This window comes from Rhipicephalus microplus, unplaced genomic scaffold (genome assembly GCF_043290135.1).
Source record: "Rhipicephalus microplus isolate Deutch F79 unplaced genomic scaffold, USDA_Rmic scaffold_24, whole genome shotgun sequence".
Lineage (NCBI taxonomy): Eukaryota > Metazoa > Arthropoda > Arachnida > Ixodida > Ixodidae > Rhipicephalus > Rhipicephalus microplus.
In genome coordinates, this window is record NW_027464597.1 from 3,881,677 (window position 1) to 3,901,474 (window position 19,798).

The 19,798-nt window shown below is 44.1% G+C and overlaps 1 protein-coding gene across 1 annotated transcript; it reads left to right on the forward strand.

The window, feature by feature from the left end:
- Positions 1-212: 212 nt before the first annotated feature.
- LOC142786509 (uncharacterized) lies at positions 213-19,269 on the forward strand. The gene is made up of 3 exons (XM_075884239.1): positions 213-3,003; positions 3,782-3,996; positions 19,173-19,269. The coding sequence occupies exons 1-3, from the start codon at positions 2,749-2,751 to the stop codon at positions 19,267-19,269; spliced, it is 567 nt and encodes a 188-aa protein (XP_075740354.1). The 5' UTR covers positions 213-2,748.
- Positions 19,270-19,798: the final 529 nt, after the last annotated feature.

Below are 19,798 nucleotides of genomic sequence, written 5' to 3' on the forward strand. Positions count from 1 at the left end.
GGTGCACAAATAAAACACATGTACGCATTGTTGCATGCAATCCACGTGGTAGCAGTTGGAGACTATGCAACAAAATCCAATGCATTTTGTTTTCTTTTTGTGCATGTTTAAATCTTGCAGCAATATTACACGCACTGTTGCATGAACTTCAACTGCCCTGCCTTAATTTGCACAGCTGAACATGGTCTCTGGTTTGTGCAATCGATGCGCCCTTTTCGATATTTCTAGCGACAAATGTTACGTGCACACAGTAAAAAGGAATGTGTCCATTGATTGTGATTACGTGTACATGAAAGCATACGCGTAAGACTCGAAGCAATGTTGTGTCTCACGTATTCATCAGGCATCCCATCAGTGTGGCATACACGCTAGTTTTGTGTTCAGATGCAGGAGTTGAGGAACTGTGTGACAATAAACATTGAAACATTAATACAATGAGTGCAGTGAATTTGCTAGGTTGGCGTATAAGGACAAAGTTTGTTAACAAAGCGTCGACTTCTTTGGAGCGGTTTAAGTGAAAGCAGCTGCTATAATGGTTGAATAAAACGGCATTTCAATCAATTGTACTACCCTTGTCTCGTTTGATTTTATAGTGTCTGCTCATTTATGAACGACATTTTCAGGAAATGGCATGAGGATTGACAGCAGCTCAATAGGACATGACCATTGCTACTTTCACGGATCTCATGAGAGTGATACTCAAGGTACGATTGCGGTGACATTCATGGTGTAGGCATGGAAGTAATGCTTGTAATTAACCGAGATGGGTGGCTTTTATCTTGTAGAAATGTCCCCAGAGGATACGCCCCACCTTTTAATTGAAGCAGAAGTGGTTGGCCAAGGTACTCTGGACATTGTGCAACAGAGTTCTGCGTGCAGTATACCAAGTAAGCAGGTGTATGTTTATTGCATCATGCACGTAACTATTTTTTTTCTTTTAGTGGAGAAAACAATTTTTGAAGTTTAGTCCCACTATTGCCCAATTTTACTACGGGGCTATAGAAACCAACTCAATTTGCTGCATAAAAAAAGAGTTGTGTACTCGCACTACATGGTTTTTAGTTTTTTTATTAGCACTTTATTTTGTATGTTCGTAAATGCATCATCCTAGTGGAAGTATCTCCTCATGACCATAAAATTGGCTTTCGTAGTTCCACAACGAAAAAGAAAAAACACTGCAGTGATTGTGCGCATGCACAGCTGGGCCACTTGGAGTTCGTTGCTACACACATAATGGTTGTAAACAAAGAATACTGAAAAAGGTAGACTTGCTTAAACTGTATCGGCTGCTAGTACTTTATTGTAATTTCACTGTACAGCTAAGCTGACGCACCGTTGTCTTTTGAAGCAGACCTAAGTTATGCAACTTACTCGCATTTATGATACCATGTGATGCACTTGCAGTGCTATTTAAGGGAGCGCATTCACACTGCATGTGCTTAGGTGAAGCGTCAGGTATTTTGAAGCTTCCAATTACTTGAAACTCGTAACGCTGCAGTTTATGCGCAGGGAATTTGTTTACGTTTTGTTGCGAAAATAAAATTTATTCATTCCCGTGATTGTTTTTAGCTATCACTGTCCATATAAAGCTACAGATGTATATACGCTTCACGAATTCCATGACGGCGTGGAACTGAATGGAAGAGCTTTTTTAAAAAAAATGGCTCGAAGCTTGCACTAATCTACGCAATGTCGATACACAGCTAAGTTGATCGGCGCCATGCTTATTTATTGCTGTGTAAAGACACAGCATTTGCTCTAAGGGTGCTTGAATTTCGCTGCAGCGATGTTGAACTTTTGCTTGAACTTGGCTTGGTGGACCCCAGTATATAACTCTTTCGTGTTAAAAAAGCAATAATATGTATTGTTAAGCTGCGAACTCGCTCCAGGGGTATGAAACATGCTGACTGCAGCCTGCAGAGGACTGTCTTCGTCCCGTATTTCTTTTTTTTTTTCATTTTCTTAATAAGTGTAATCATGAGCTCCACAGACATGGCCGGCCTCAAGCATTCTTTTCGTGACGCAGTCCATTAGGCCATCACACGTTGAAACATGGTCGTGGAACGAAAACTCTTTATTCAAGAATTGGCGTCGATTTCAGTAATAACGAAGATAGGTATCGTTATTTCTCGAACCCTGACTCTAAATACCCTTCGTAAATTAGACACATATGTGATATGGGGAAACCGCTCTATCAAAAGGCAACTATAGCTGTCATATTGTTCAAACGCACCCACCGATCCCCTCGCCCACTAGTTCACACTGCGCCTGCCCTTGCAGTACTCAATGTAGTGTCTTCAGCTCGCTTGCTGAGGTGAGTTTGAGACCCCTGCTTTACACAAACGCCTTTCCTTAATATGTACACTAAACTTGGTATTGCAACGAGATGCAATACTCTCGCCATAAATTATTTTCGTAAACAACACTCCGACGATACTCTCCAAAATTCGGAAGGATTCCCACGCGATAAAAAAAAAGAGATTTCCTCCAAGAGAATCTAGCAGCAGACTGTTTTCAGTTCAACAGATCTGTACTATTTTTTAAATACATTTGAGATGGTAGCTGAAATGACTTGGACGTTTCACGTAGAATAACCCAGATGTTATTGTTTTTTATTTAAATATACATCCTTTACTTGCAGGTACAGCCTCACATGCAGCTCTGTTGGCCAGAATAAACGCTCTGGAACGACAGCTGACTATTGCGAAGGCTAAGGCGAGGGTGAAAGAGCAGGAGCACAAGAAACTTATGCTTCACCTGTCTTCGTACATAAATGAAGACCAGTTCACCAGCTTGCATCGTTCACCAAGAGGCACAGTGTGGTCCAAGAAAACATTGACCAAAGCACTGAAGATTCGCCTATCCTGCGGCTCGAGGGGCTATGATATGGTCAAGGAGCTCGGCCAGCCATTGCCTTCACAGCGTACACTTCAACGTCACATCGAGCACTGCAAGTTTCGTCCAGGGCTGCTGGTGGACATTATGGACTCTCTCGCTGTTAAGGTAATCGTAACGAATTTGTCCATTTTGCAGCACTATGGAAGTTCCGATATTTTAAATTTTTGTTTGTATTTTCTGTACTTATGCTGGCATGCCTCATAATACAATCACGGTGTTCCCGAAAAATGTTTAGCACTTCATGGTTGCCTGAATGGAAGTTAGATAGCATAGAGTTCTCATTTTAGCTGCAAACCATCTAATAACAACCTAGGCCTTGCAGGACGCTACAATACAAACTAAGCCATCAAACATCCATTTGATAGTTGCCTGATCATGACAGGATGCAAGAGAGTGTTGTGATAGGAAGCTTATAGTTTATAGTGTAAGGTAGCGCGAAATATTGGACAGATAAAGTGTGTTGTTATATAAAATAACGAAAGTGTTCATTGCACGTTCTGGTTGTGACAAGCGTACCAAATCGGTGCGCTGCGCCAAAACCACGAATCATCACTGATTGACTGAACATGCATATTCCTGATGACGCTTTTGCGCATTGCAAGCTCTCAGTGGTATCTTTCGACGGCTCATGTGTTTGTGTCATGATAAGCAGTTATTTCATTACATTGGTCGACCTCATTCAAATAGATGCTTGGTTGGGCAGTGCTTCTATGGAGGTGACCTTAACGTTAACGGAATGATTACCTTTGACTGTGGGGCTGTTTACGTTATGGCACCTTATTGCAGCCTACTTGTGCGACGTAATGTACTTAAACACTAACACTTCTTTTATTTCCTGCCTAACCTTTCATGTTAGTTATTCGTATCTTCTAATCATGCGCAGGTCAACTGCATGACAGAGTACGAGCGCCATGCGTGCCTCATGATGGATGAGATGCAGGTCACCCCAAGCCTCATATATGATCCTTCGGCTGACGCAGTACTGGGCAGACCTACGATTCCCTTGGCAGATGGCAGCCTCCCTGCAGACACCTTGGCTACCCATGGCCTCGTATTTATGCTGGGTGGTGTTACTACCAGGTGGAAGCAGGTCATTGGGTACCATTTGACTGAAAATTGTTTTCATGCACTCTCTGTCAAGCAAGAACTCTTGAAAATGATAAGAGCATGTGAAGACATTGGCCTTAAAATAGATGCTGTTGTTTCAGATATGGGTGGTGGCAATCAGGCTCTATGGAGGTTATTTCTTGTCAGAGTCAGCAAGCACAGTCGGCCAAATTGCAGTGCTACACACCCCTGCGATTTGAATTGGAAGCTATGGTTTATAGCAGACGCCCCTCACCTGTTGAAAAATCTGCGCAATCACCTCACCAGGGGACAAACTTTGTATCTTCCTGATGACATTGTTGTAAAAGCTGGTCTCTCCACAAATGCGGCTCTCATTGAACCAATAAAAAAACTCATTGAAATTGACAGTAAAAGAGATTTCAAACTGGCTCCGCACCTAAAACAAACTTGTGTTGACCCTGGTCATTACGAAAAAATGAAGGTGGGCCCTGCTTACAGTCTTTTCAATGTGGATACTGGGGCTGCACTGCGCATCCTTGTTGAGAAGGGCTTGCTAGAGAAGTCCGTGCTTGCCACTGCTTGGTTTATTGAAATTGTGGCCAAGTGGTTGCGCATCATGACATCACGAACAACCAAACTTGCCTTGAGTAAAGTTATTGAGACAGAGAGGCAGGCAAGTATTGACTTTCTCAAGAATTTTGTTGTACTTTTTGAAGGGCTCTCTATCGGCACCGTCGAAAATGCCCGATGGAAGCCTGTGCAGACAGGGGCTATTCTCAGTACGCTCTCTGTACTTGAGCTGCAGGAGTATTTCCTATCATTTTGCAAATTCCGCTTTCTGTTCCTCAGCAGATTTTGTCAAGATGCGCTGGAAAATTTCTTCTTTACTCTTGGAGCTAAGCATCCGATTCCCAGGTTATATGAATTTAAGTGCGCGTTGTGTTCCGCAACGCTAGCACAGTTTCTACACGCTAGTGCTGATGGCAGCTACACTAAGGACGGTGGCTTTTTACTTGCTGGTTTGAGCTCAGACAATGAAGACAGCACCACACAAACAGATTTAATTCCTGCTGACATTCATGACATGAATATGTTGGAGCACGAGTCATTTTTGTACTTCGCAGGGTATGTTATTCACAGTGCTAAGAAGTTAGTAAAAGACTGTGATGCTTGTGTAAGTGCCATGACAGGGAACAAAGACGTTCCGCGACTCACACAGCTGAAATCGTACAAAGAAAAGTTAGCGTTGTGTGTAGCTTCTGAAGCAGTTGTAGAAGTTCTAAAGGTAGAGGAGTCTCACTTTCAAAAAAATAAAGAGCAGCATATCCATAATCATGTTCCTGTATCAGCCACCAAAATTGCTGTTAAAAGTGCGATATCGTGTAATACCTTGTTTCCACACTGTCTTAATGTATTGGAGGCTATTCTTTCCGTGTTCTTCTCCGCAAGGATGCACATACAAGTAAGGAAAGAGACATTGGCTCTAAGCGTGCAAATCGCCAATAAATGTGGAAGTAAAAGTGTAGGAATGAGAGCTGCAGTGGCCAACCTTCCTTAAAAAATAGCAGTGTAGAAAGCGCCCTTGCAGCCAATGTGGCGTGCGTGCCAGGAGAGCTCCTTGGAGAACGCATTTTTATTCTATCTAGCTGCCTGCGCACCTTCAATAGCCTTGTCAAAATCTTCCCATCTTGCACGTCGTGCGTGCTTGAGAAACTGAAGTACCAAGAGCCATACTGTCCGAGTTCCTTAATGCTGCCATTGTCAACTTGTTGACAACATCCTGACTAGATTTACATTCCTTAAAAAATTTTGTGCTGCCTAGGTTCACAGCACTATCCCACGTGTACCATGCCATTCAAGTAAGCGCAAGTATAAGGACCAAAGCGCAACCTGTTTTGCTATGTGATTGCTGTATTTTTCATCGTTTTAGAACATGCTTCCGGCACGGGACAACTCTTAAGGTATCCTTCTGTAGTTTACAATGTAACATGACAGCAAGTCACATAGATGAGCGTGATAGAAATAACCTGTACCTTTCCATCTTCTGCCATGGATGCAGTCATGTACAATGCGAAAATTTTTCGTGCAATGTTTTCATGTACTCATTGCATCCACTTCAAAACACACATATACACACAATGCCCAATTTACCTTCCTATAAGCTCGCACGACAAATGAACGAGAGGCACCTTAGGAACATCTCTTTACACAAGGTAATGTTTCATTTTATTTGCACCATGAAGGCATTACCATCACTTGTGCAAATCATAAGTGCAAAGTGTCCATTGTATACTTGTTCAAACGGTCTAGTTACTCCTCCAAGCAATGATGAACATGCCTGTCTCTTATCTGTTATGTAACGTACGACCAAGGTTTTGCGGTAATGTGTGGATATATAAACTGTACTGCTACGTTTATGCCACAGGGCACTTGTATAGCTAGTGGAAACGGTAGCTAACTGTTACAATGCAACTTCCCGTTACTTTGGAAATATCAGTTTTTTTCCAAACGTTAATTCACCATACTGTCCTCTAGGCATACGCACAACGTGGCAACAACTTATCTGCAGTTTACATACACCGTTGAAGTGTTCCTGCCGTGCAGACATTCGTGTATAAGTTTGTGGAAATTGTTACTCCAGTGTTTTACTAGACATCTCAAATCACACAGGTCATTTTTGCAAGCATTATTGAATGCGCCTTTCACTAGTACGTCATGTGACATCACAAACTGTATTGTAACACGTCTGTGGATGTAGTGTGCATTGTTTAACTTTCATGATCCCATGTTGACATTTGTATGGAAGTCTGCGGAAAGGGTTAGTGCAATGCTCTACTGTGTCATCACCTGTATATTTGAAAACACATATTATTGATCCGAAAGTTACTCAGTGAATTTTGCTGTTATACACCTCATGTATATGACAACAAGCTGCAGTGGAAATCGGTTTGCATGTTCACCTTTGTTCATGTGCCATTAAGGCATTCGTGTCTGTGCAAATTGTCAGTACAGTGTGTTGCTAGGCCATTCATTGTATGTTTCAAAGCACGCATGTTCATGTTGAAAAAAATGTAACGGTGAGTCTTCCTCTGGTACCTGTTGTTCAGGCAATGGTCAAGCAATGTTCTGCATTGAATGTCACATGCTGCAATTTTCTTCATAGTTTTATTGTTTACTGACAAATGAAATGTCTTGGTGTGGTTTGCGTGCCTTTGCAACAGCCCAGGACATGCTTGTTTATTCATAGGTGCCTGCTATGAAAATGTTGCCAGAGATTGTAACGAAGTAACAAGAATAAATATTTGTAGTCAACATTGTGCCTCATTGTTCCTTTAACATTCCAGTGTCCTGATTTACATAGGATGTTGAAATAGTGCCGTTGTACGTAGCTCAGTGCCTCTATTGATGCATCAGCGCCCTATTTTTGTGCTTTGCAGAACGAACGCCCCTTCCAGCGTTCTTGTGTTGACGCTGCTTGCGTCCCCTCAATTGAGCGTGCACTTCCACGTTTAATAATTTCATAACCGCTCATTCTATATTTGTGTATGTGCATCAGTTATCATCCCTACCAGTTACATGTGTCGCCTAAGGTTCCTATTTAAGCAACTTTGTTTTATCTGGGCGCCTTAGCCGTACCCATCTGCAGTTTTTTTTTCACAATTTCCACCAAAATAGCAGCATTCGACACTTCGTCTGTCATCTCTAGCTGTCTGTTAACGTTACAGTAACATTTTTTACTTTATTGTTCTTCGGGGGTTGCTGAACTACTTGTCAAGCTTTTGGTTTGCTTTGAAATCAGCCCCACATGTTAACGCAGCTACATTGTACTTTGAATATCACGGGAAACAGCTGAACACTGCACAGCTGCTTAAAGTATTAACCAAAAAAGTGGACATATACCTTTGTGGAAAAAGGTTTAGCTATGGGGCTGTCTCTAAAATTATATTCACTAAATGGTAATAAGTGCTCAAGAAATTACACTGGAATTCTAAATATTATTGTTCCACTGCGGGCAGGGCAGCAAGATCTAAGGTATCTAGTTAAAACAAGGAACCTTGGCAAGATCCTTCCATCGCTTTCTAAGGGGTGGCATAGGGTGGGGGTGCATGCGGGAGGTGAGGTGAGGGCGAAGTGCTGGTCGGTGCTTCTGACTGAAATTACAGCCCGTACTGGCTCGGGTGCACTCTGTAAAGTATTCGGGTGTGCGGGAATGTAGCCACTCCAGCCGCTCTGTCGAACGAGTTAACAATGACGGTTACAAACGGCACAATCCCGTGCACAACAGAGAAGCGCTAGTGGTGCGCCAGCATTTGATTAGCATGCGGGAAGACCAGTGCTACAGCGAGTTTGCTGGAAAGGCCGCGCTCACTATCACGCTTTTCTAATGCCCATCTTTCAGTATTCCAGCACATTTCTGCTACTTGCCGCTGATGGTGGGGCGGCGACATCGTCACAAAGTTCATCACTTCGGGACAGTGAACGCGGCGATGAGTCACAAAGGGTACAACGTGCGAGTCTGTTGGCGTCACTCACAAACGTCTCTGTACGCGCACGCTGTAGTGCCGGGACACCCCACTCGTAGAACCCTAACTTGTCGTTAAGTTGCGTGCACCTGCATTGCGGTGCCGCAGTCTCTTTCATAGTCACCCAGCTAATATAACATGCACCACGATTACCTGGCATCCTGATTGCGAAAGTGGACGTATTTTTTCAGAAAAAGCTGTAATCGCAGTGCTGATAGTCAAGCGTTCGTTCCAGACTGGCCGCGGTATTTCCCTGTGTGCTCACAAGCGGCTATGATCACTCGTCACAACGTCACAACAAAGTGCTGCCCTGTGGTAAGTCAGGGACACAGGATCCAGAAAAAAGAACGTTAACTGTGCCACATCACATGCACGAGCAAAACACATTCGGAGAACTGGACGAACTACGACGTACGATGCGAGACGCCATGGCTAATGGTGTGAAATATAGAAGTTGCACAACGTTGCCAGTTGGGTAACACACATCACGCTTCTTCTTATGTTGTACCGCTTATTTTCAACTAAGTAACCTTTTATCCTAGGTCTCATTTACTTCTCATTTGGTATAATTGTTTCTATCCGCCGTAGCAACTGAACACAAACGTTCGCTTTTTTATGCATGCTTTGACCCTTCTTGGGGGCGCTTTAGGCAAATAAGCGAGGAGGAAAAGGGAGGGTGTCGCTACCTTTATTTCATCTAGGGACCTTAGTTTGCACCAGTCACATAACTTCGCCATCCATTCACGTACCATTATATCAAATTTGGTATAGGAGACGCTAACGAAACGCCCACGAGCGCATAATGAGCTTGGCATGTAGTCATGTCGTTACATGACAGGCATGTTATGATTTTCATGTTAGGGTCTGTCGCTTGTGTTCGCCACGCAATTATGCCATACCATACCAGTTTTGCAACATGCCACGTGAACGAAACCATCGCAAGACCTGCAGTACCATGAAATGACCATGAATCATGACATTCATGTCATGATTTTCATGTTATGACGGGTCAAATATGTTCTTCATACAGTAATGTTATGCCATACCAAGTTTCGTATTGATACCATAACTGAAACGGCCAGGAGAGCTAAAAGTCATAGGCGGCTAAATAAATAGATACGCGCAAAGTCGCCGAAGTTCGCTTATAAATGCTTCGCATTTAAAATTCCAGTGGTGACTGTGAAAAAATAAAACAAAAACGAAGGACTCTCTTTTGAAATGATTTTAGTAATATGATGCCTGATCCTTTATGATGGTTTCATATGGAGCAGGCATATTCGACGATGAATTGAATGAGCGATTTATGTGTGAGCCATTTTGTTTTGCGTGGATCATCTTTTAACGTACAATATGAATAGCCCATTTCCTTTCAAGCTTTACATCAAGTGTGTCCAATATATATATATGCGAAGGTGAGGCCTAGATTTTTATAATCGGACACAAATTTCAGAGAGGAGCGGGTGGAAGAGTGTTTGAACAGAGAGACAGAGATGGGTTTACAGAGCGGCAGAGTGACTGCACCCAGAAATCAATGAGGCTGGTGATTTGGGCTTGTTGGTATGGTAGCATGATAATATATGGTAGCATAGACAAAAGACACGGACAAGAGAAGGCACACTCAGGACAACACAGCGGTAACTTTCAACAGCAGTTTATTGCACGCAAATGTTGACAAATAAGGAACTTGGTTATATGTATTCGCGATAAGCATTTTGTGGTTACGCACGGAAGAAAAAAAGGAAGAAAGAAAAAGCAAAAAAGTGGGGAAAATATAGTGTTGTAATGGACTGATGCATGCGCGTTGGTCATAATTCATGGTTGTGAGAGCTATGCACATGTGACGTATGGCGTGGTGGAGTATACACTAGGGGGATCTGCGTGTAATAAATAGTTCGTGAAAGTTATATTATCGTGCACCATTCAAATCATGCATTCAATTCGTGAACCATATATTCGTGAATATAGTTCGTGAACCATATATTACCATGCATTCATAAAGTTTATGTTCATTTGCCATGTGTCGAATCAGGTGGTAAATTGTACAAGAAAGTCATTAGGTGTGCTAATTGTTTCATTTGCGAAACAGCGCGTGCCCTGTGTCCCCTTTTCTTTATGAGATGTTCTAGTGCTATATCAATCACTCTAATTCCTGATTTACTTAAATGCCTGGTTTGGTAAATACAGAAATATAATACGACTTTGAATTATGGTTTTCAGTTATCAATTGCAGTGAAATGATTAAATTTTCAGACCAGGTATTTCCTGCTACACAATGGTACCCCTTTCTGTCTGAATATTTATCTTTTATTGGGTTCGAAAGCTTGTGGTATACGAATAAAAAATGTAGTAAGCAAATTAGTCGAAGACAACTTGTGAATCGCATATTGCGATGATCTCAGGTATCAAATAATATAGACCAACGAAAGAGCTTATATTAAAGACACTTGAAGTTGCCATCGTATTGCTCTACTTTATATGCCACGTTTTATCGGCTGACGGCAGATATTATTTCATCTCATCACTGCCTCTGAACTCAGCTCATGATTATGTGAATCTTGCCAGTAGATAAAGCAATGACTTTCTCACGTACCTAATTTAGTGTTACTTTGTAAATGCGGAGATTGCAGACGCAGGTTTCGTGCATTGTATTGTCAGTAACGTATTTACGACACCGATATAGACCATAAGTTCGCTCCGTGTATGCTCTTACAGACTATACGCGCAAACGTCTAAAAGGCTCCGTACTCTCTGCGCAGCAGCACTGAGTATCCGCAGGCGGTCGCCAATCGAGTACGTTTTAACACGTCGAGAAGAAAATCGTACAGCCATGGATGTTTCGCCGCATAAGGCTTTGCCAGTTGATTACGCAGATTTGCGTCACAGAACGATGAACGAAAACGGAATCCACATAATCTACCCGGTGAGTGCTACTCGCGGCTTTATCGCCTGAAGTACTCAACGAGGGCCCTATATGCTCCACGGAACAGCAAGGAATTTCTGCTTTGTTATATAAGCTGGTGGGCATCGGTTATAACGTGCGTGTAGTATTGCTATGCGTATTACATGCGCTTATGCGTCTCAAATGAATCAAGTTTATTTTGGGTATATTGTCACACGAAGGAAGCAAATGTACGAGTAGCGCAGCTTGGATTAGGTTGCTATACGCTTATGGTACTCAGTAAATGGCTAGAATAGCGGCGAGCATCGGTTTCCAGCGACCTTTTCATATACTTCAACGCACTGTCCTCCTTCCGGGAAAGTGGGTTACGCCCCCGTATACACTACGGAGGTTTCTTTGCAAAGGGCACAAGGATGGGAATGCACACAACTTGAGACAGAGATGTGAACGATTAGGCAATGGACGTTCGATGGCTGTTACTTGTCTGCTGAAGTGATCTACTATAGTAAATGAGACAGCTGACTCGAGATTCCGTGTGGACCACAGTAACAGATAAGTAAAATTTTCTGACAAGCCACTGCGAGGTGAGGGTGTCTTGAGGATGACACGACAACCGGGATAAAATGATTTTATGGTAGCCATTGGCAAAAGTAGTGTTTTTCTGGCGCTTACATGTGCAAAGCAATCCCGGATGGGACTTTTGGGGTGAGCTGCAAAACTATAAGATTTACGACCGTCATAAACAGTCACAGAGTTATTCTAAGAATGCGGCAATGTGCCGAAATTTACGTTCTCGTATTCACAGTATAGGTTGCGGCCAATAAGCCCCGCCGCGGTGGTCTATAGTGACTAAGGTACTCGGCTGCTGACCCGCCAGTCACGGGATTGAATCCCGGTGGCGGCGGCTGCATTTTCGATGGAGGCGAAAATGCTGTAAGCCCGTGTGGTTGATTTGGGTGCACGTGAAAGAACCCCAGGTGGTCTAAATTTTCGGAGCCCTCCACTACGGCGTGTCTCATAATCATATGGTGGTTTTAGGACGTTAAACTCTAGTAATTACTGATTTATTGCAGCCAATAAAGGGGAGGTGTCGAAAGCGTAGTCAAGTTTTGAATTACAAGCTGCAGTAATGTAGGGTAGGATGAACTACTAGGCTCGGTGCTAATCAGACATGTACATGGCATGCACTTCGGTTGGTTTCTGGCCGATGCATTCGACTAGGCTGTTCGTTTGAAGGTAGCACCTGGTGAAAAGCCATAAAGAGTGGCCTCCGCAAGGCTTCAGTAGGTGGCGACGATAGCCGTGGCGTAGAATGACCTAATAGGTAAGAAATGTGCGACACCTCTATACCACAACTGATGGGCGTCGCTTGTGTAATGACAAATGCCTGCGCCCAATGTTTTGCTATCGTAGTCTACTTGATTTTTTTGTTTTGGAATAACATTGGTAAAAATCCAAAGAGCACGAAAGCCACGACAGAGAATGACTCGACAGAGATATCACTTTATTGAAGCTAACCAGCAGAAGGCAAGGAAGGCGTTTTTAGGCCCCTCGCACACATTGCTAAAAAGTCACAAAACGACGAACATAATTGTCGGGCCAAAAAAAAAAAAAGTGGCGCCGCACATGGTCTTACACTGTTAAAGAACCCCAGGTGGTCGAAATTTCCGGAGCCCTCCACTACGGCGTCTCTCATAATCAAATGGTGGTTTTGGGACGTTAAACCCCACATATCAATCAATCAATCATGGTCTTGGGCAGTTATAGCTCGAACCTTAGCGTGATAGCGTGGGTTAATAGAACAGCGTTACCATGGCTCAAATTCTCGTTGCGAAAAGGGCGTTATCGTTTAGTGGAGTAGCGTTACGTGCCCAGGTTGCGTAGGTGGCGTCGCCTATTGGTGGATGAATGGACTAAAATAAGTAAAAAAAAATCTGAATTATCGTTTTTCTTTCCGCGTCCAACAATATTACTACTTTGTTTTAGTATCGTTACGGAGAAGATTTATTCGCTGACAGCAGGTCTAGCTAACGCTGCGCAGAGCAAACAGTACTGCAGGCCAACAGGGTAGCTCGGAAGTCCAACCCACAACAACCACGTTGTCGTCTTCTTCTATATGGGTGTAATTTCTGTGCTAGTGCTTGCGCGACAGCTTCAAACACGTATCAGTTTTAATAAAAGTAATGATTTAGGATTTCCGCATTTAAAGTGCAAAAGTTTATGGTGCAGATTTCTTTACACTAATCTTCTAGTTAGGCCTAAGGGCGTTCGAAATGGGAAGCTATCTGAAAAACTAGGCTGTTATTCGTACCATCATCACTTGGTCTCCAAGGTACCTGAAGGCAAGCGAAGCAATTTTCCACAGTCGCTAGCTACGAAAGAAGTGAATCTGTTGCCACGAACGCAATAGTAAATTCGAAGCGGTCGTCCAAAACCACTGCCACGTTTTACGGACACGACGTAGAGCACACGGCAACGCTACATACGAGAAATAGCGTAAGGATGGTACCTGCAACGGGTCTCTTAGCGTTTGGCGCAAGCGTTTTTTGATCCCGCTATCCAAATAAGTCTGCTAAACTATAACTGTGTATTGAAGACAATTGGTCCATCCGCCCCGTAGTTGGGGAGCCTTGAAGTTGTTAGAGCTTGACCAGATGGAGCTGCTTCAGAAGGACAACAGTACATCGGGACTATCAGAATTAAACGCTGCGATGGTAAAACGGTCCATAACACAGGTTGAATTACCGAAGGCAGATGTTAAGTGTAATATCGATACCTGCGGGAAAGCGCGCGCTGTATCACGAATTTTCCAATATATTTTGTGTTAACATCACCTTGCAGAGAAAAGACCGCTAACACGGGTTGCAGGCAGTATACCTTTTGAACCACATACGAGACAGCCTGATTGACTAGACGGATATTTTATGGGCTCTCATTTGCAAAAATTATTTGTGACAGTCTATTGTGAAATGAATATTACACTAGTTTTTACGGTAGAAATATTGTAGCTGTGAAGAAGACGACGACGCATCGTTGGCAAGCAGTTTTTGAACTTTACGCCACAAAAATTACGGCGCCCGAAAAAATAAACAAAACAATGATTGATTTGTGGGGTTTAACGTCCCAAAACCACGACATGATTATGAGAGACGCCGTAGTGGAGGGCTCCGGAAATTTTGACCACCTGGGGTTGTTTAACGTGCACCCAAATCTGAGCACACGGGTCTACAACATTTCCGCCTCCATCGGAAATGCAGCCGCCGCAGCCGGGATTCGAACCCGCGCCCTGCGGGTCAGCAGCCGAGTACCTTAGCCACTAGACCACCGCGGCGGGGCGAAACAAAACAATGCTGACTCTTCACCAAACCACAGCGATTCCACGGGTGTCTTGGTTGGCTGGCTGCTTCCTTACCGAACACCAGACCTTTCCGCAAAACTCGTCCTAAAGTACGAGGGCCCTTACCGCGTTTCGGAGCAAACTTCCCCGGTAAATTTTCTAATTGAGCGAGTTTGCCCATTTGACGACATGCGCTGGTGTGGATGCGACATCGTCCAAGTGGCCCGCCTCAAGTCACAGCATAGGCCTTTGCCTCCAGACTCATAGGTCACCAGGATGGCTCTTTTTCAGCGGGGACAAGCAGCATCTCCAATGCTTGGGTACTGGGTTCTTGGCTTGGCTAGTTCACCTTGTGCTGATCGTCGCCGGCACCTCTCTGAACGCTGCTCTATTCCGATTGTGTTTAATTCATAGAGCCACCGTCGCAACACAATCTAATAAACCTCCTTTTGCACCAAATATTACGGCTTATGATAACAGAAATACCTGATATTGCCATCATAACAGTCGTGTTCATTATTGTCGACTTCATTAGAAATGTTTCGTTGCTTGTAGAAAGCATCACCCAAATTCGTCATAGTTTTTAACAGCAATGAGGCCTAATAGAACAACCATGGCTATGACTTTGACGATGTGTCAAAGAAATTTTCACCGCACTCACTGAAGAACAAAAATTTTCCGAAACCGACTTGAACAGGACGTCTCAACAGGTAGTGCTAGCGCATGCGGTGCATCTTCGTCTGGTGACCAATACGACGAAGGGCTATTAGCCATAAATTGGCTACGTTTCGGCGTGTTTTCAGCGTCTGGTATTGTTTAACAAATTATGAACACCATGGTCAAAGGCATCAAAGTGTTGAATGCTATTTCTACTCTTTCTCTCTCCGTGCACCCTCTTTCTTAACCCTACCTCCTTCCCCCCAGTGCTGTGTACCAAACGCATGCTAATATCTGGTTAACCTACCGGCGTTCCTTTTTATTTCTCTCTCTTTAGACTATTTCTTAATGACAGGAGCGACAAAGTCAAATATATGTAGAGTATTCGCCGAATCTCGCCGAAGAGAACCATGATGGAATGCGAAGTAGCAGCGATGCGGACGCCGTTGACACGGCTGAAAATGGTGTCGACGCGCGTGCTAAAAGAGCAATTTGAAGCAACTCTCAATGTAGCCTTTACTCGAGTGCACGTTTCTCTGAAACGCAAAGACACGGGAGGGGGGTTGGGATTTGTGTAAGTGTCATCGCAGATAAACAAGCCGAAAGAGTGTTTTCATTCGAAGTGCGGTCCATCATTGTGAACGGTGGAGAGAGTGAAGCGAGTGAGAAATGTGTGGCGAGCAGGCGGAGAGCCGGCATTGTCGCAGGTGAGGGAGAGAGTTACGTCAACGCGTCGCTGCGATTTGACCTACTTGGCATCGTTCCAACAACTGCGGTGAGGGTGGGGGACACTGTGCGGCGCGTTGGCACGGAGACACGTACAGACAGCATTACACAGGCTAGTCAAAGAGCTGCTTCTAAAAATTCTGCGCATACATTCCGGTCACCAATCTAGATGAGCACTAAAAACTTCCCAATGTGCTTGATGATGATGCCACTATAGGATTTGAGAACAATGCTACTGGGCATCATGGTAGTCATCTTGAGCTTGCAAAACATTGAAAGCGACAAAACGTATGCCTTCGATTGTTTGTTCACTTTAAAGGTGATGTACTTGATGTGCTTGGAGAGCATGCAAAGAGGCAAAGCTGCTGGTGAGGATCAGGTATTATCAGATCTGCTGAAAGATGGAGGACAGATTGTGTTAGAAAAACTAGCCACCCTGTTTACGAGGTGTCTCCTGACGGGAAGAGTACCAGAGTCTTGGAAGAACGCTAACATCATCTTAATACATAAGAAAGGAGATGACAAGGACTTGAAGAATTACAGGCCGATTAGCTTGCTCTCTGTAGTATACAAGCTATTTACAAAGGTAATTGCTAACAGAGTAAAGAAAACATTAAAATTGAATCAACCAAAGGAACAAGCAGGATTTCGAACAGGCTACTCAACAATCGACCACATTCATATTATCAATCATCATCATCATCATCATCATCATCATCAGCCTGACTACGTCCACTGCAGAACAAAGGCCTCTCCCATGTTCCGCCTGTTAACCCGGTCCTGTGCTTGCTGCAGCAAGCATTATCAATCAGGTAATAGAGAAATGCTCAGAATATAACCAACCACTATACATAGCCTTCATAGATTACGAGAAGGCGTTTGATTCAGTAGAAATATCAGCCGTCATGCAGACACTGCGGAATCAGGGCGTCGATGAAGTATATATAAACATCCTGGAAGAAATCTACAGGGGATCAACTGCTACCATAGTGCTTCATAAAGAAAGCAACAGAATACCAATCAAGGAGGGTGTAAGACAGGGGGACACAATCTACCCAATGCTATTTACTGCGTGCTTACAGGAGGTTTTCAGAAGCCTAGAATTGGAACAGTTAGGGATAAGAGTCAATGGAGAGCACCTTAGTAACCTGCGCTTCGCCGATGACATTGCATTGCTGAGTAACTCAGGGGACGAATTGCAACTTATGATTACGGAGTTAGACAAGGAGAGCAGAAAGGTGGGTCTTAGAATGAATCTGCAGAAAACAAAAGTAATGTACAACAACCTCGGAAGAGAGTAGCGCTTCAAGATAGGTAATAGTGCACTTCAAGTTGTAAAAGAGTACGTCTACTTAGGGCAGGTAATAACCACAGAGCCGAACCACGAGATTGAAGTAACTGGGAAAATAAGAATGGGGTGGATCACATTTGGCAAGCACTCTCAAATTATGACAGGTAGATTGCCACTATCCCTCAAGAGGAAGGGATATAACAGCTGTATCTTGCCAGTACTTATCTAGTTAACAGAAACCTGGACACTTACAAAGAGGGTTCAGCTTAAATTGAGGACGACGCAGCGAGCAATGGAAAGAAAAATGGTAGGTGTAACCTTAAGAGACAAGAAGAGAGCAGAGTGGATTAGGGAACAAACGGGGGTAAAGGATATCATAGCTGAAATCAAGAAGAAGAAATGGACATAGGCCGGGCATGTAGCGCGTAGACAGGATAACCGCTGGTCGTTAAGGGTAACTAACTGGATTCCCAGAGAAGGCAAGCGGGTTAGGGGGAGACAGAAGGTTAGGTGGGCAGATGAGATTAAGAAGTTCGCGGGTATAAATTGGCAGCAGCAAGCACAGGACCGGGTTAACTGGCGGAACATGGGAGAGGCCTTTGTACTGCAGTGGACGTAGTCAGGCTGTTGATGATGATGACTTGTCGTCGAATCAGGCGTTCACCCGTCAGTCTCGTTTTCTGCTTGAGCTGCTGCTGGTGACATTCAATACTTCTATGTCGTCACTCTGATGTTTCACTTGAGAGGCCTTGAGAGGCGAGAGAGGGGGAAGGAAGCGACAGTTTTGCGGGTGTCTTCCAGGAGCGTCACTAGCCCTGAGCACACGCAGTAGGGGTGTACAGAGGACAGCGTTACACAGCTAATCAAAGAACTACTTCGCATCTACAATTTATACCTAAGGTTGGAAACGCCAGCCCGCGAAGGGGTACGAGAAACTGCGTGACGGTTGAGTACCCCCGTGTACCAATTACTGTCAAAGGGCCTCTGAAGGCATTAAGGCAGCGTTGGCATCAACGGAAGTTCTGGCTTACTGTACCCAACGTGGGCAGGGCACGTAGCGTGAAGACAAGATAATCATTGGTGATTAAGAATCACAGACTAGATTCCAAGGGAAGGCAAACAGGTGAAGGAGAGACAGAATGTTAGGCAGCCAGAGTAGATTAGGAAGTTTGCGGGTGTAAACTGGCAGCAGCAAGCACAGGACTGAGTTTGTCTGGCGGATCATGGGCGATGGCTTTGTCCTGTAGTGGGCCTAGCCAGACTGCTGATGATGATGATGACCCGCAAGGACCGTTTCAAATGACTTACTACGCATCTCATTACGGGGTAGATGCGGGGCTCTCTCAGGTTTTTGCTGATTGCATCATTCACCCTGTCGCTTACGCTTCAAGCACGTTGTGCGGTACTGAGCAGAAGTATAGCCATATTTAGAAAGGAAGCGTGAGCAATCGCCTTTGGCGTTGTGAACTTTCACTACTATCTTGATGGACGCCTGTTCACGCTGAGAATGGTTCATAAAACACCGCACACTATGTTGGGATCAAAGTCCGGCATAACCACTTTGCTGCAGCAACACTTCAACGTTGGTTCGTGACGTTTTCTGTCAACACTTTTACTTCAATTTCAACGGGCAAACGAAAACAGAGAGACTCACCCCTTCACGCACATGTCAGTTCATCAGGTGCCGCTAACGATAGAAACATTCTACTCGTCACGCTTGCAATGAGTGCCACTCATGCACAAATACACTGCTAGTGCAAACCTTCTTTGCAGAGTCCTCGAACTCACTAGTACAACGTGGTCTAGCATTGTGGACAGCATGGAGATCATGCGCTTGTTTGACTGGCACCTGACAACCGCACACAGCTGACCAAATATCAAAGCTGCGTCTTGTGGGGTTTGCGCCTAGTGGTGCCTGCAAAGCTGAGGGCTCTCCTGGTACAAGAACTTCGCGATCGTCATTCAGTTATGCCGTGATCTGAAGAGTCGGCACGCAGCTATGTTTGGACGCGTTGAACTGGCGCGGATTTTGATTGTCACGTTAAAGGAAGCAGACCCTGCTAGGAGCAGCATAGTGCCCCTGACACTGCTCTTTTGCGCCCAAAGTCTTGGGCCCTTGGAAGAGAGTGCACATCATTTTGGCAAGGCCTTTTTCGCAGCAAATGTTTGTACTTTAGCTGAAGCGTATTCATTATGACCAGCAGTCCGCATTATGATCATAGAAATAGCACGGTAACTTAGCACTTTCTTATGTGCTTATCGGACTACACCTCACGCTACGACGGAGGAAGTGCCAGTGAACATTATATTCGATCACGTTTTCTTTCAAAACTATTCATTCCCACGTCAGCAGTGTAAGAATCAGTTCGCCACCAGCAATTCATTTGGTCCATAGATCG